At 35.7% G+C, this 17,711-nt stretch overlaps 1 protein-coding gene and 3 non-coding genes across 4 annotated transcripts; 1 reads left to right on the top strand and 3 right to left on the bottom strand.

Annotated features, from left to right (window-relative positions):
• Positions 1 to 8,655: 8,655 nt before the first annotated feature.
• Positions 8,656 to 8,743, bottom strand: Trnas-uga. Its single transcript has one exon. It is a non-coding gene; the product is annotated as a tRNA-Ser (tRNA).
• Positions 8,744 to 13,433: 4,690 nt separating this feature from the next.
• On the bottom strand, positions 13,434 to 15,390 carry LOC123257871 (NADH-quinone oxidoreductase subunit F-like). The gene has a single exon (XM_044717844.1). The coding sequence runs from the start codon at positions 14,749 to 14,751 to the stop codon at positions 13,498 to 13,500; it is 1,254 nt and encodes a 417-aa protein (XP_044573779.1). The 5' UTR covers positions 14,752 to 15,390; the 3' UTR covers positions 13,434 to 13,497.
• Trnak-uuu lies at positions 14,771 to 14,843 on the bottom strand. The gene has a single exon. It is a non-coding gene; the product is annotated as a tRNA-Lys (tRNA).
• Positions 15,164 to 15,236, top strand: Trnaa-ugc. Its single transcript has one exon. It is a non-coding gene; the product is annotated as a tRNA-Ala (tRNA).
• Positions 15,391 to 17,711: the final 2,321 nt, after the last annotated feature.

Raw genomic sequence — 17,711 nt, 5'->3', positions numbered from 1 at the left:
TGGACCTTGAGCTTCACTCATAAATTTTTACTCTCAACCTTAAGCTATTATTTTATCACAAATATTGCAAAATATCAATAGAGCTTTTGAATATAGCTAATACAAACAATTTCTGTCATCCTATATATAGCTAAACTGACTTACGACAATTTGAAAAACTATCATTTTCCAGATGACAGATTTTAACAAAAGCGTTGCGGTAAAGCATCAAGGCGCCGAATGCCAAAAGTTTTAAAATAAATCCTGCCTAGCAGCTTATTTGCTCAGTTAAAGAACTCCCAATTATATTTGTCTTGCATAAATCAAGAAGAGATGGTGGTGTTTGTTTTGTGTTATGGTTTACAGAGATATCTTTAAATGTATCACAAATTGTTTGTGTTATGTTTTGTGTAAGACTTACTCTTTCTCCAATTACGTTTGCAATATGAATACTGTCCTCTATCAATTTTGCTAGTAAAGACAGATCATCTGAATTTGTTATTCCTTTTTTTCTTAAAAATTCTTCTATCTCCTCAGTTTCTGGTATTGCTGATAAGTCTTGTATTGTTAAATCTTGAATTTTTGCTAAAGATTCTGGTGTAATTTGCTGATACTTCTGTGCCACAAAAAGCTCTGTAAACTTTCTTTTCAGTATTTTTTCCCATCGTTCTTCTAGAGTGGTATGCAGACCTTCCTCAAATTCAAACAACGGAAAAAAAAGGATGATTATTACCTGTAATCTAAGTATATTACTTACATCTGAAAACAGGTTCCCTTTAAAAATAAGTAAGTTAGAAAGGTAGCGGTTTATTTTATCTCTTACTTTTGAGATAAATCTGCCATCAACTAAATGTTCAACTTTAGTGTCTTCTATGATGGGAAACATTAGTTCATACCTATCTTTTATCGCTTCTTTGAGGAAAATCTGAAACAGATTAACACTTTTAGAAAAAACTCTTTCTGCTCGCTGATTATTATGTATTCCACTTAATAGAGCATAATCTTGTGCACATCCACGAAACTCACTATTTATGAAACGTGGGCGAAATGTATAAAAAAGCTTGTCCTCTAGATCCATATCATTATTAAACATACTATTTTTTCGCAACGTCCACAACAAGTTAATGTGATTCAATATTTCTCTCACTTTATTACCATCAAATTTTTCATCTGAAAGCACCCGTAGTATTTCATTCCGAGAATTGAATAATTTACAATTTAAAAGTGCATGAGTTGCTTCGGGATCTTTTTCAAAAGCAACTATTAGATTATCTAAAATATTTTTATTTTTACTTTTATCACCCAAGCAATCAAAGAATGCTAAAACTTCGTCAACATTTGCACAGTTTTCATATAGCTCGGTACTGCAGATTTTTCTAAGGACTCCAATGGGGATGCCCCTGAACTTATAAAACAACCTATTGTTTGCTAACAATAAGTGCAGATTACTTATATCAGAAGCTGCTGTTTTAAGATCAAAAATTTCCCTTAATCCCAAAAAAGTGCTATAGCCATTGCATTCTAATGTATGTGGCAGAACATTGTTAATATCATCAATATGTTTTAAATTATCAATCATATTTTTATCTTCCAACATTGAAGTGAGGTTATCAAACTCGCGTTCACTCATCTCTTTACGCAAAAAATATTTGATTATTAGCATTAAACTAGATTGTGCGCCCAAGTTAGAAGATAAATTATCAATTAAATCCTTTTTTAGAAACAACTTTTTTAAATTGTCTTGCATTACCTTCTTACTGTAGTACCCATTGTACTCATGTCCAAGAAATATGGAGAGGTATTCAGCCATTTGCACAGCAAGTATTTGTTTGTTTCTAAAGGCATCAGACATGTTTTTTACTAAGTCATTATTATCAAACAAATCTATAACATTGGATAACCGCGAAATGCACATATATTTCGGGTTTCTCACTGAAGATTCATTTAACTTGAGCAGTGTTTTAAGTAATCCTATGTCAATATCATTAACTACTTTAATAAGCTTTTCATGTGTGTTATAAATTTCATACAGACGGCGTTCACCATAACTATCTTTTTGGATTAAAGGTTTTAAGTTACTTAGGCCTAAATAATCGAATATGATTTTTGATTTCTCTTTATCGGAAATCTTAGTAGTGACATCTGTCACAAACTCTAGGTGTGTTTCATAGAAATGGAAAGGTGTATCATCTTGTATACTAAAGTCGTTATCTTTAAGAAGTGCTACTAATAGTTTTCTATTACTATCTTTTATCTTAAAAAAAGTTTTAGAGTCTTTTATATATGCATAAAAATCCATATTATGGAATTGAGTAATAGATAAGCTAAAAACTCTACTAAACTTAATTCCTTCCTTAATTCGCAAAGACAAAAAGAACTCAGGAAAAAGTGTAATTTTTGCGACTGTCAACAAAGTACTAATTGATAAATGTAGCACTAGAGCTAGCATTGCACATGGCAAATATAGCACTACTAATGGAGCAATAATAATATACTTTAATGCTTTGTTTATACTTTCTGTATTCCAGATGTTAAAAACCAAGAGACTTAATGCTACAAATGGAGCTGCTGCTATAAAGAACAGTGCTATAAGTGGTAACATTATAGCTTGATATAAACGTTTTCTTATGTGCTTTACTGCCATTATAGTTTCGTAATTACTACTTCAATTAAACATACTTTAAGAATCGAGCTTTGTCAATTTTTATGTTAAACTGTTTAGTACTCACAATCTCGTTTGTGAACCTATAGCTATATATAACGAATGAATTTTTTTATATATTGGTTATTAGTATTTTGTATTTCCTGAACAGTTCCATGGGAAATGATCTCCCCTTCATATAATACTGCTATTTTATCAGCTATTTTAAATGCACTATGAATATCATGTGTAATCGTGATAATTGTAGGGTTAAGATCTCTAGATAATTTTATTATTATCTCGTTTACTATATCTGACATAATTGGGTCCAATCCTGAAGTTGGTTCATCCAAAATAATGATTTCTGGATTGTGTGCAATCGCCCTTGCAAGTGCCACTCTTTTTTTCATTCCACCTGATAGCTCTATTGGAAACATATCTGCTATGCTTTCCTCCAGTCCAACATCATTTAACTTCTCGATTGCTAGCTGTTTTGCCTCTTTTTTGCTGATATTAAAGCGCTTTTTATAATTAAAAGATATATTTTCCCACACTGTAACGTAGTCAAATAAAGCGGAATTTTGAAATAAAACCCCAAATTTATTTTTGCTTTTACTATTTATTTTAACAGACCCTGAGTCTGGAGCAAGCAAGCCGATAATTGTTTTTGTTAATACAGATTTGCCGCTTCCTGAGCCACCAAGTATGACTAATGATTCCCCTTTTAATATATCAAAATTTAGATCTTTTAGTACTGTCCTATCATCAAAAGATAAGCTTAAGTTCAATATTGATATTATGGGGTTACGCATGTATCAAAGTAATCATGTAGTTTGCTAAAATGATCAGTATGGACGATAAAACAACAGTTGATGTTGTAGCAACACCTACTCCTCGTGCACCTTCTTTGCAATGGTAACCGTAATAGCAGCTTGAGACAGAAATTATGGCGCCAAATACAGTTGCTTTTATTAGCCCAGTTATAAAATCATACGTATTAAAGAACTGAGCTGTGTGTTTAATGTATATATTTAAATTGTGGTTAAATTCGAAGACTGCAGTGATACATCCTCCAAATATTCCTATTAAATCTGCACATACTGTAAGTATGGGAAATACTATGATTGACGCTAAAATCCTTGGTGCAATTAAATATTTAAAAGGGTTGATGTTCAAGGTTGTAAGTGCATCTATTTGCTCGGTGATGCGCATTGTACCAATTTCTGCTGCAACTGATGATCCAACCTTTCCTACCATTATTAAGCTGATCAAAACTGGTCCTAACTCTTTAATGATAGTGATCGTAACAAGTTTGGGTATTATCTGTTCTTGGTTAATTAATGGGTCACTCAAGCTGCTTTGTAAAACTATCGCCGCTCCTATGAAAACTCCAGTGAGCCCAACAATTGGCAGAGAGAAAAAGCCTATCTCTATAATTTGTCTTGCTACGTTGCTAAAATAATATGGCGGCACAAGGCAGTGGTATAGAGATTGAATAAAAAATATGAATGCACTACCAAGCCTTAACAAAAAATTGATAAAGTACCTACCAATTATTCTAACACTATTTATATCAAAAAAGCTCACTTTGTATTCATTTTAGCTAGAGGTTAGTCTTACTGATTTTATTAAAATTTTTATTAACTTTATCGCAAAGTATAGCTGAGATATGTTTTAAGTTCGATATACTTGATGTTTTAATTTATAGCTAACCCAAGAAAGGTTTCCCTATGTCATACCGCAATTCATTCGCGGTATAGATTCCACTAACTGGTAGCGGAATGACGGTTTTTCAAATTGTAGAGCCACTTTAGCTATAGAACTCAATTACATAAGCAAACCTTACTTATTTTACTATCCCTGTTTACTTCCTGTAAAAAACATGTTACTAATGAATTGAATTTTGTAGTAGAATGGAGGAAGTTTTGGCAGTTCCAAAAAGAAAAAAGTCAAAGTCAAGGCGTAATATGCATCGTTCTCATCATGCTATTGAGCCTAAGAATGTTGTGGTATGTTCAACAACTGGGGAATTCATGTTGCCTCATAACGTAGCAGTTGATGGCAGTTACAAAGGAAAACGGGTTTTCATCAAGCAACAGGCAGAGTGACTATTATGATATGTTATCTACGGTCAATAATAATATAGTTATTGCACTTGACGCTATGGGGGGAGATTTTGCGCCTCTTTCCGTAATTCATGGTGCTGGTTTTTTTTTAGACAACCTTGTTGACCCAGGCATTAAAGTTTTTTTTCATATTTATGGAGATAAGGAAGAAGTATCTCCTTTGCTTTTGAAATATAAAAAAGTAAGTAACAATTCTGAATTTACTCATTGTTCTGACAATGTCCTTGCAAATGATAAGCCATCTTTTGCGCTGAGACATCGTAAAGACTCAAGTATGAAAGCTGCAATTGTTGCAGTGAAAGAAGGTAAAGCTTTCGGAGTGGTATCTTCAGGCAACACCGGAGCGTTGATGGCAATTTCCAGATTTGTTTTAGGAACATTACCAAATATTTATCGTCCTGCTATTGCCTCTATCTGTCCCACTAAGACAAAAAGCTTCGCTTTGCTTGACCTTGGTGCAAATGTTGATTGTAATGCCGACTCATTATTTCAATTTGCGTTAATGGGTAGTATATTTGCAAAAATAGCATTAAAAATTGACAATCCTGAAGTTGCTTTGCTAAATATCGGCACAGAAGAAGTTAAAGGTAATGACTCAGTGCGCGGCGCTTTTGAGTTGCTTAAAAACGCTCCAGGCATTAATTTCAAAGGGTATATAGAGGCAAGTGAATTTTTAGAGGGTAATATAGATGTGATTGTTGCTGATGGTTTTGTTGGCAATGTAATGCTCAAAACGGCTGAGGCAACCGCTAGTACCTTTATCAATCTAATAAAGCAGGAAGTATTCAATTCGTGGATAGCGAAAATGCTTGTTGGTATATTGTTAAAATCCAAACTAAATAAAGCTTTAACGCGTTTTAATCCCAAAATTAGAAGTGGAGCTATGTTTTTAGGGCTGAATGGTATCATCATTAAAAGTCATGGAAATTCTGATGCTATTTCTTTTGCCCATGCCATAAAATTTGCAGTAAATGCAATTAGTGAAAATTTAAATCAAAAGATAATTAACGGGGTAAGTCATATTGAATAAAAGTTTCATATTAAGCACTGGATCTTACCTACCAAGAAAAATGTTGAGTAACAACGAAATTGCATCGATAGTTGAGACGAGCGATGAATGGATAAGGCAGAGAACAGGAATAGTTCAAAGGCATATAGCAGATGAAGGAGAACTAACGTCAGATCTAGCTGTAAATGCAGCAAAAAGTGCTATAGAAAAAGCTAAAATTTCAGTAGATGAAATTGACTTGATTATAGTTGCTACAACAACTCCTGATAAAACTTTTCCTAGCTGTGCAACGATTGTACAAAGTAAGTTAAAATGTAAAAACGCATTTGCTTTTGATGTACAAGCAGCATGCTCTGGTTTTATATATGCAGTTACAGTTGCTGATTCGCTCATAAAATCTAACAATAGAATTAAATATGCATTGGTTATAGGTGCTGAAATAATGTCTAGGATTGTTGATTGGGAAGATAGGTCAACTTGTGTACTCTTTGGTGATGGTGCTGGTGCAGTGGTGATGAAATCAGAAATGGGTAGAAGCGGCATCATATCAACAAACTTATACTCTGACGGCAATGTGGACATACTATGTACGAACGGAGGGATATCCTCAACTGGTGATTCTGGAAAAATATGCATGAATGGAAGAGAAGTGTTTAAACATGCAGTGGATAAGTTAACAGCCTCAGTAGAGGAAACTCTGAAATGCAATAATTTGAAAATCACTGATATTGACTGGTTAATTCCCCATCAAGCAAACATTCGTATTATTGAAGCAGTAGTAAAGAAATTAGATTTTCCTATAGAGAAAGTGATTAATACCGTTGATAAGCATGCAAACACCTCAGCGGCATCAATTCCACTGGCCTTAGACTATGCAATACAAGAATCAAAAATAAAATCAGGAAATCTGGTACTGCTGATTTCAATAGGTGCAGGCCTGACCTGGGGTTCCGTGTTGCTGCACTATTAGACTTCCTGCATTACCTCCTGTCATCCAAGTACCCTCTTTGTCATTCCAGTGCCTCTTTCTCCTGTCATCCCAGTGCCCCCTTTTGTCATCCCAGTAGCCCCTTCGGTGTCATTCCAGTCTGGAATCCAGTTCTTATTGTACATTCACCTGGTGTAAAGTTAAGTTTCCTGGATCCCAGTGTCAGCTACTCGGATGACAAAAAAAGGAGCACTGGAATGACAGCAGTCCTACGTCATACCGCGATTCATTCGCGGTATCTCTAGATCCCGCTGGGATGACGGTTGTCGTTTAGCCATAAATATTTAAGAAATTTACCAAATAAAAAAAAGGCAAAAGAAGCCCTGGGGTTATTATCCGCTTTAAAATATTGGCGTTTTTTATGTTTTAAACGCTTGACAAGCGAAATTCAGCTGCTTTTAATTGCAACTAACCTACGCTGCAAACGTTTAAGAAATTTACTAAGCAGAAAAAAAGACAAAGAATCCCCGAGTTAGCTAGTCTTTTACTATCTCTGTCGAGTATTGGCATTTTTTGATGTCTTGTAACGCTTTGTAAGCGCGTTCAGCTTATTTAGATAAAAATCTAGATGTAGATGAAGTTTTGTAAAGACATACAGTATCTATATACTGCAAAAAATTGAACATAAGACGCCGATACATTAAGTAATCCTTACCTTTTAATCTGCAGATTGGCGAAAGCAAATACAATAGCTTCATTTTCATGATAAGGGAGCTGGCGAGGTTTGTCAAGGAAGTTTTTCTTTCCCGTGAATTCCCTTTGAGGTTGAATATTGAAAGTTAACCGGAGAATTGTGGATTACTTTGTATATGTCATAACAAGCCATGGCACTCTCAGCAAAACCACTTAATATTAACTTTAGTTTGCCTGAATAAATAGCTATATCTCCGATTGCATATATCCTATCTCTACTGGTTTTAAGTGTAGCTGGGTCGACAACTATGCGGCTATGTTCTAACTGTATACCCCAATTGTTTATTGGACCAAGATTCATTGACAATCCAAAAAATGGCAGCAAAAAATCAGCGGATATTTCTTTTTCTTCCTTAGAGGCAATGTTTTTTACTATCACTGTGCTCAATTGCCCATTACCTCCTGCTAGTTCGTGTAATTGATATGGCACTACCAGTTCTATCTTTCCATCACTTTCAAGTGATTCTAATTTATTTCTAGTTTCAGGAGTGCAGCGAAATTCCTTTCTCCTATGTATCACATAAATTTTCTTCGCAACTTTAGAAAGTTCTACAGTCCAATCAGCCGCAGAATCACCCCCCCCTGCAATGACTATAGTTTTATCCTGAAAATCGGAAATTTTATTTACACTATAAAATACAGATTTATTTTCATATTCTAATATACCACTTAAGGGTGGACGGTTAGGTTCAAACATTCCATTACCTGCAGCAACAATAACAGCCTTACATTTTACCTCTGTACCTATGCTCGTTATGATAGTAAAGTTTTCACCTTCGTTATTTGAAATCTTTTCTACTTTTTGACTTAAATGGTAAATAGGCTTAAATGGCGAAGCTTGCTCCATTAGTTGCTCAATTAATTTTTGGGCAGTAATTACAGGATAACCAGGTATATCATATATTGGCTTTTCTGGGTAAAGAGCTGTGCATTGTCCTCCTGCTTGATCCAAAACATCTATTATATGACATCCCATATCAAGCATTCCCGCTTGAAAAGCAGTGAATATTCCAACAGGTCCTGCACCTATTATTACTATATCGGTTTTCATATTCAGATGGTGATCTATTTATAGATATTAGCTTTCTTTGCTAACAAGGTCAATTTACAAAGGGATGTATTTTTAAAAGATGTGGCTAGATTAGACAAGATTTCCAGCGTTATGAACCACATAGTCCAAATAAGCTCTAAAAATCAGCTAGCATAGCGAGATGCTGTGCGGACGGAATGGGATTCGAACCCATGGTACGCTCATCACGTACGTCAGTTTTCAAGACTGGTGCCTTAAACCGCTCGGCCATCCGTCCATTTCTTTTCTATCACAACATTTGATTTTAAGCAATCTATAAAAGCTTTACTTGCCCACGCAAAAGTTGCTAAACACACTACTCAATATTTCCTCAACATCAATAATTCCAATCACCGCACCAAGTTCAAATGCAGCAAGCCTCAAATCTTCAGATATCAACTCAATTGGATTATCGATATTAAAACGTTGTAAATGTTCCAGTGCTTTCTGCATGTGATTCCTATGTCTTTGCCGAGTAATCACAGGAGTGTCTCTATCATGCCCAAATTTTTCCTCTGCCTTCTCTTTTATGAGAGAGATCAATTTGTTTGTACCTATTCCCTTTAGAATAGAAACGGGTAAAAGATCTATGCCATTAATTTTTATATCGTGATTATTGATAACATCGTCAGCTTTGCTCAATACATAAATAGTATCGCTATTTACAACGTTGCAATTGATATTAGGACGCTGTTCAAAAGGAAATAGTTCTATTCTTAAATCAGCTTCAAAAGACCTCTTTTTCGCTCGACTTATACCTTCTAATTCTATTGGATCTGAACTTTCACGAATTCCAGCAGTATCAGAGAGAATGATTGGGTATCCGCCAATGTCAATATGAGCTTCAAGTATATCTCTTGTTGTGCCTGCATATTCAGAAACAATAGCAATATCACGCTTGGCTAAGAAATTAAACAGAGTTGATTTACCGACATTTGGTTCACCAGTTATTACAATATGTAAACCCTCACGCAACCTTTCGCCCCGTCTATTATCATTTAAATGCTCTTGTATCAATCGCACGAGAGATTGCACTTCATTATTAATTTTTTCCAACTCACTTTTTTCTGCCCAAATGTCCTCTGGAAAGTCTATATATGCTTCGATTTTGGATTGTATCGTTATCAATCTTTGCCTCCAATTGCTGTATAGTCTCTCCAATTCTCCTGATATCTGCTTAATCGCTTGTTTAGCTTGCATTTTCGTCTCAGCATCAATTAAGTCTGCAATCCCTTCTATTTGCGTTAAGTCAAATTTACCATTTAGAAAAGCCCTAAGTGAGAATTCTCCAGGCTTGGCCATAACGAAAACTTTTGATAATTCCTCCAAGATGATTTTTATAACTGCCTTGCTTCCATGCACTTGTAACTCTATAACATCCTCGCCAGTGAAACTGTTTGGAGCAGGGAAATAGATGATTATTCCATTATCTATCAATTGACTGGAATCATCATATAGATCAACTAAAGTAGCAAATCTTGGTTTAATTTCTTTCTTAATATGAAAATGATTTAAAGCTTTAAGCGCGTAATTGCCTGAAATTCTGATTACTGCAACTCCTGACTTACCAAATACGGTCGATAAAGCGAAAATAGTTTCATTTGTGTTTGTCATTATTTATATAAACTACTTAGCAATGTTATACTTAAGGAACCAAAATACCTAAAAAGTCACCCAGGTGAAAATATTTATTTTGAAAACTGATAATATGATTTATAATGACTGACACAAGTTTTAAATATTTTATGCTCAAGAAATTAGCTTGGTACTGGTCTTTTGTAGAGTTAATTAAAGGGTTTGTTATTACATTAAAATATATGTTTAAGCCAAAGGTTACTTTGAGGTATCCTATGGAGAAGGGCCCTTTAAGTCCAAGGTTTCGTGGTGAGCATGCGTTGCGTAGGTATCCAAACGGTGAAGAACGATGCATAGCTTGTAAATTATGTGAAGTTATCTGCCCTGCTCAAGCAATAGTTATTGAAGCAGAGGAAAGAGAAGACGGTAGTCGCCGCACCACGCGCTATGATATTGATATGACAAAATGCATATACTGCGGACTTTGCCAAGAGGCATGTCCAGTTGATGCAATTGTTGAAGGTCCTAACTTTGAATTTGCTACTGAAACAAGAGAGGAGCTAATGTACAATAAAGAAAAGTTATTGCGTAATGGTGAAGTTTGGGAAGACGCAATTGCACTCAGGTTAAAGAAGAATAGGCCTTATTATTAATGTTCAGAGCTTATAACCCTGTTATCCATTATGATTTAGGGGCAGTGCCCACTAGGGGTGGTGTCATCCCAGTAGCTGATACACAACTGTACGAACATTTGTTTGCGAGGGCAGTATGTTAAATGTTATAGCCTGTTTTGCCTCAAACACAAAGGTGTCATCCCAGTGCTTGACACTGGGATCCAGTAAAATTGATTGTGAACAAGCACACTATACAACATTTTCAATGAAATTACAAAAAAGCTGGATTCCAGTGTCAAGCACTGGGATGACAAAGAGAGGGTTAGACAAAAGGGTCGATAAATGATTAGGATTACTTTTTCAGCCGAACAAAAAGTAAAAGAATACAGTGGTAAAGTTACTGGCTTTGATATATTACAACCGGATGTTTTGAAAGAAGCAATTGCCTTTAAGGTAAATGGTGAGTTGCATGATCTCTCACGTGAAATTGAAGCTGATGCAGAGATAGAGGTGATACAACTGAGTGACGAAGCGGGTTTAGATATAATAAGGCATGATGCTGCTCACATAATGGCACAGGCAGTGAAAGAGCTATTTCCTAATACTCAGATTACTATCGGCCCAACAATTCAGGACGGTTTTTACTATGATTTTGCTACAGGTCGTACCTTCACTACGGACGATCTTACCGCAATAGAAAAGAAAATGAAAGAGATTGTAAAAAGTAACCACAGATTTGTTCGAGAAGTTTGGACTCGCAAGCAGGCAATTGATTTCTTTAGTGATATAGGCGAAAAATATAAGGTTGATATTATCTCATCCATACCAGAGGGTGAAAACCTAACTGTTTATAGGCAAGGTGATTTTATTGACCTATGTCGTGGTCCGCACTCACCATCAACCGGCAGAGTTAAAGCGTTTAAACTTATGAAAGTAGCGGGTGCATACTGGCGAGGTGATGCAAAGGGCCCAATGTTGCAGCGAATATATGGTACAGCATGGAGAAATAAGGATGAATTAAACGCTTACCTTGAGTGCCTCAAAGAAGCAGAAAAACGTGATCACCGCAAAATTGCTAAGGATATGGATTTATTTCACATTCAAGAGGAAGCTGTTGGGCAGGTTTTTTGGCATGAACAAGGATATATTCTATATAATGTTCTTGAGTCTTACATCAGAAAGAAGCTAATAAATAATGGCTATTTTGAGGTAAAAACTCCTATTTTAGTAAGCAAAGAGCTGTGGGAAAAATCTGGACATTGGGATAAGTTTCGTGAAAATATGTTTATTGTTGATGAATCTGAAAGCAAAAAGCTAGCAATAAAACCCATGAATTGCCCCTGTCATGTGCAGATTTTTAATTCTCACACCAGAAGCTATCGTGATTTACCGATACGTATGGCAGAATTTGGTACGTGTCATAGGAATGAAAGCTCAGGCTCATTGCACGGACTGATGCGAGTGCGTGGTTTTACGCAAGACGATGCACACATTTTTTGTATGGAAGAACAAGTGAATTCTGAGACTATAAAGTTTTGTGACCTTTTAAAAGAAGTATATTCAGAGCTTGGGTTCAATGAAATTTCTGTGAAATTTTCAGACCGTCCAGATGTTAGGGCAGGAGATGATGAAGTGTGGGATAGAGCTGAAAAAGCGCTGCTTGAAGCCGTTAAAGAAGCGGGCTTGAGTTATGAACTGAGCCCTGGTGAAGGTGCATTTTATGGTCCAAAGCTAGAGTTTGTTTTGAAAGATGCAATAGGCAGAAGCTGGCAATGTGGAACATTGCAAGTTGATTTCATTTTACCAGAACGTCTGGGAGCTTTTTATATAGGAGCAGATGGGCACAAGCATCACCCTGTCATGTTACATAGGGCAATTCTTGGGACTTTTGAGCGTTTTATTGGAATTTTGATAGAAAATTACGCAGGAAAATTTCCAGTTTGGCTTGCTCCAACGCAACTTGCTATTCTGACCATTACAAATGAGGCTGACGGTTACGCCACAAAAATCAGCAATGTCTTAAAAGAACAAGGTGTAAGAGTCAAGACTGATTTGACCAATGAAAAAATTAGTTATAAGATACGTTTGCATAGTCTAAACAAGGTTCCTATATTGTGGATTGTAGGCAAAAATGAAGTTACCAGTAAAACTGTGTCAGTGAGAAATTTAGGATCGGAAAGACAGGAGTCTTTTTCTTTGGAGAAGGCTATTGAATTGTTGTTAAAAAGTATTAATTTGAATTAAGGGAGTTAAAGTTTGCAAGTTAAAAAGAACAATAAAAACAGAATTAATGGATTCATCACAGCTAAGGAGGTACGCTTAGTTGATCACAGTGGTGAAATGATCGGAATCGTGCTAATAGAACGAGCTTTGGAGCTTGCACAGGGTGTTGGTTTAGACTTGGTGGAAATTGCACCTGATTCAACCCCTCCAGTATGTAAAATTCTGGATTATAGCAAGCAAAAGTATGATATAAAAAAGAAAGCAAGTGAAGCAAAAAAGAAACAAAAAACATTAACTATAAAAGAAATTAAACTGGGTCCTAATATTGGTGATCACGACTACGAAACAAAATTGCGTCAAGCAAGAGACTTACTTGTCCACGGACATAAAATTAAAGTCACAATGAGATTTAGAGGGAGAGAGCTTATAAACACTGAAGTTGGACTGGAAAAATTAGAACGGCTAATTCGAGACACTGAAGATATCGCAAAGGTAGAATTGGCACCTAAAAGAGAAGGGAATCAATATTTTTTAGCTCTGGTTGCTAAGTAGCAAAACGGCTTAAGAAGTATAAGTAAAGTTAAATTATCGCTCTCTCTTTGATAACATGGCGAAAATGTCTTATTAATCCTTGAATCGGCCAAGCTGCAGCATCGCCAAGCGCGCAAATTGTATGTCCTTCTATTTGAGTTGTAAGGTCAAGCAGCTTATCTATTTCATCAGGTTTAATATCTCCTGCCACCATCCTCTTCATAATCCTCCACATCCATCCAGTACCTTCACGGCATGGTGTGCATTGTCCACAGGACTCATGCATATAAAAGTGTGATAACCTCTCTATTGCAGCTATTATATCAGTTGATTTATCCATCACTATTACAGCAGCAGTACCAAGCCCTGATTGTGCAGTTCTTAATGAATCAAAATCCATTTCAATAGTATCGCATATAGATTTTGGAATTAATGGCGCTGAAGACCCACCAGGTATTACAGCAAGTAAATTATCCCAACCTCCTCGCACTCCACCTGCGTATTTTTCAATTAATTCACGTAATGGAATTCCGAGCTCTTCTTCAACATTACACGGGTTGTTTACATGTCCTGAAATACAAAAGACCTTGGTACCAGTATTATTTGGTTTACCAAGAGATGTAAACCATTCTCCTCCGCGATTTAGAATATCTGGAACCATGGCTATAGTTTCAACGTTGTTTATTGTGGTTGGGCAGCCAAAAAGTCCAACACCTGCGGGAAATGGAGGCTTCATGCGAGGAAAGCCCTTTTTTCCTTCAATTGATTCAAGTTGAGCTGTTTCTTCTCCACATATGTAAGCTCCTGCACCCCTATGGATAAACACATCAAGATCATAACCTGATTTGCAGGCATTTTTTCCAATTAAGTTTTCTTTATAGGCTTCCTCAAGTGCTTTTTTCAGAACTAAATATTCATTATAAAATTCACCCCTGATATAAATATACGCAACTGATGCGCTGATCGCTCTGCTGGCCAGGAGAATTCCCTCAAGTAACTTATGTGGCTCATATCGCAATATATCTCTATCTTTACATGTACCAGGTTCTGACTCATCTGCATTGACTACTAAATATGCTTTTGGGAGATTTTTGGGCATAAAGCTCCACTTAAGGCCGGTGGAAAATCCTGCACCCCCTCGACCTCTCAAGCCAGATTTCTTTACTTCATCAATGATTTTTTCTGATCCTAAATCCAGTAATTCCTTTGTTTTTTGCCAACCACCACGTTTTTTTGCACCCTCAAGTAGTGGAGTTTCTTTACCATTTAGGTTGGTGAATATTTTGTCTTGTTCTTTTAGCATGTTTTTCAAAATTTGTGAGTGATCCCGACGCGATTCGAACGCGTGACCCACTGATTAAAAGTCAGTTGCTCTACCGGCTGAGCTACGGGATCATTTCATTTTTCAGCTATACTAAACATCAATACAGTTTTTATCCGTTTTAATCAAACTAAAATTTTCATGTGTGGTTAAATGAATTATATAATATACTGCGTTAGTGATAATTTAGTTAAAAAATTTTTAAAGGAAAACTTCTTGTTAATTTTCAGTTCACAGATTTATTTGGATGGTGTGACGTATAACGCTAAGGAGACAAAAAAATAGAGAAGTGTGTACACCCTGCAGAATTTGTACACTATTTAGCAATAGCCTAATAGATAAATATTTCTTGCATTTCAGCCTGAGTGATTTATGCTTTAAGCAAGAATTACCTGGGGGTATAGCTCAGCTGGTAGAGCATCTGTTTTGCACGCAGAAGGTCAGCGGTTCGATCCCGCTTGCCTCCACCAGTCTATACAGCTCTAGCCGCCACAAAACCTGTCAAAGCAGCTTATTTTAATCTATGAGGATTTTATACTACTTCCCTGAAAATCTCTATTTCTTTTCGTAACTTTTCTCTACACAAGTAATGTTGGTTATTACAATTGTAATATATACCAATTTAACAATAAATTAATCAATAAATGTTAGAATACTAACAATTAATTTATTGGTAACGCCTATGAGTGGAAAAAAGCATGTTTTTAAGATGATACCTGGAAAAGAGGTGTTTAGAAAAACCCCGACTACAAGGATAAAGTGGCCTGAAGGTAATGATCCTACAATGCCTATTAAAAAAGTTGAGCTTGTATCGCTGGATGATAAAAACGATGTAGTACTAGGCTTATTGCCTATAAAACTTTGCAGCAGTTCTTGCCTAGACAGTTACATATGTCTGGAGGAAGAAAATGAAGGAAATCTGGTAGCCAAAGATTATAAAAGTGATTCTAACTTAGATTATGTAAAAGGTAACCATACATTTGTATATTACGGTAATGAGTTGGCTAAGTTATCATATACAAGAGAGCTTGTGCAGCCTTTCAAAACTATGTGTAGCAGTTCTATTAAATCAAAAAAATTGGAATACAAATATGTAACATGGGAAGATTCAGATACTGGCAACAATAAATATTATTTTTCAGACGAGGCAGGAAATATAATCGATTCACCTGACAATGAGGTATTACAAGACATTATGTTATACTACGGTGAGAGACATATAAGAGATGTGCTACTGTTGCTATCAAACGCGTTTACTAAAGTTTTTATTCAGGGCCTAACAGACGGCCAACTAAAAACTCTTGCCAATACTCTTAGTAACGAGCAACTACAAAAAATCATTCCTGAACTGAGCTCAAGCCAGTTGCAGGCCTTAGCAGAGAACTTAACAGATGAACAACTCCAAGCTTTAGTGGATCATCTAACCAATCACCAGCTAAAAACCCTCGCTCAGGAACTAAATCCAGAAAAGTTACAAATAATTGTTCCTATTTTAAATGATACTCAGCTTGAAGCTCTAGTGAGAAAATTAAATTCAGAGCAAGTAAAAGAAATTTTACCTCACTTAAAAGTGGATCAGTTCAAAGCACTTATTAAAACTTTAAATGACGAGCAATTTACAGTGCTTGCAAAAGACTTGGCTGAGCACCACTTGACGATACTCTCCAAAGAATTAGAAGGTGATCAGTTGAAAGCTTTAGTAAATAGTCTGCAAGAAGACCAACTGAAAGACTTAGTTAATAAGCTTGATCCTGAGAAACTCGAAGCAATTGCTCAGGATTTAACTGATTCTAATAGGATCCAGATTATCATTAAGTCTTTAGTTGATAATCCAGAAAAACTTCAAGCTTTTGCTCGCAATATGTCTAATGAGCAGTTTAAAGAACTTTTGGATAACATAGGCGCAGAAGAGCTTAAAGATATTATTCACAAGCTGCCTTATGAAAAGGTGACAGCTGTGATTGGTGATCTTGGCAGTAAAGATCAATCTAAAGCTATTATTGATGCATTAAAAGGGGAACTTGACGAGCAGAGTAAACAGAACAAGGAAATGATTGAGATGCTCAAGCAAATCAAGGACGATATGCCAGAAATCGGACAGGCCTCAGACTTCACAATAGTAGACATTAATAATGACTCACTGTTATTTGTATAGTAGTGATTTATAAAGATAAGTAGTTTTTTATAGGAGGTAACTATTATGAGTAAAAATACAGAATTATATTCTAGTGAAGAAGTTGAATCAAATAATACATTACAACTTCCGAAGCCGGCGTTTAATAAACCAAATTTTGCAATACCAGAAATAAAGAAGATTACTACTAAAAGCGCACCGGATGGAATTGATATAACTAAGGTTATGGAAGAAAAAGAGATTAATGCTATACCGACAATCACGGTAAGCGTTAAGAATCTTAAAAATTTTTATGATGGTCTGATGAAAAGTATTAATAAATATAACGATGATGTAAGTGATGTGATGACAAGCGGCATAGTAGAACCACTGTCATCAACTATAGAAAACATAGGCACAAAGACAAGCGAGATAGACGCTAAACTTAAAGATCTTCAGGCTAGACTTGATGATATACCAGAGATTGGAGAAGCTCCTTCATTACTCCATATTACTGGCGGAGAGAACGGATTGCTTTAATAAAAAAGGTAATAGCTTGCTAGCAGGCTGTTGCTTTCTTTCACATACCATTTCAAGGTAACTAGTTAGTTTCAAAGTTCTAATTTTTTATAGGAGTTAGCATGAATAATAGTAAACAAGAAAGCAAAAACGAACTTAAAGTAATAAGCAAAATAGAAGTTAACGCCAAACCTAAAGGTTATGATGAAACAGTTGCGCGAAATCCAGCGCAGCTTGGTTATGTCCACAAAGCTTTAGATAAATTAATCGCAGAGCTGAACACGAAATTCGTTCCTGAATTGGATGATGT

Source organism: Drosophila ananassae (genome assembly GCF_017639315.1).
Source record: "Drosophila ananassae strain 14024-0371.13 chromosome 4 unlocalized genomic scaffold, ASM1763931v2 tig00000073, whole genome shotgun sequence".
Taxonomy (NCBI): domain Eukaryota; kingdom Metazoa; phylum Arthropoda; class Insecta; order Diptera; family Drosophilidae; genus Drosophila; species Drosophila ananassae.
This window is presented reverse-complemented; position numbering and strand designations above follow the sequence as displayed.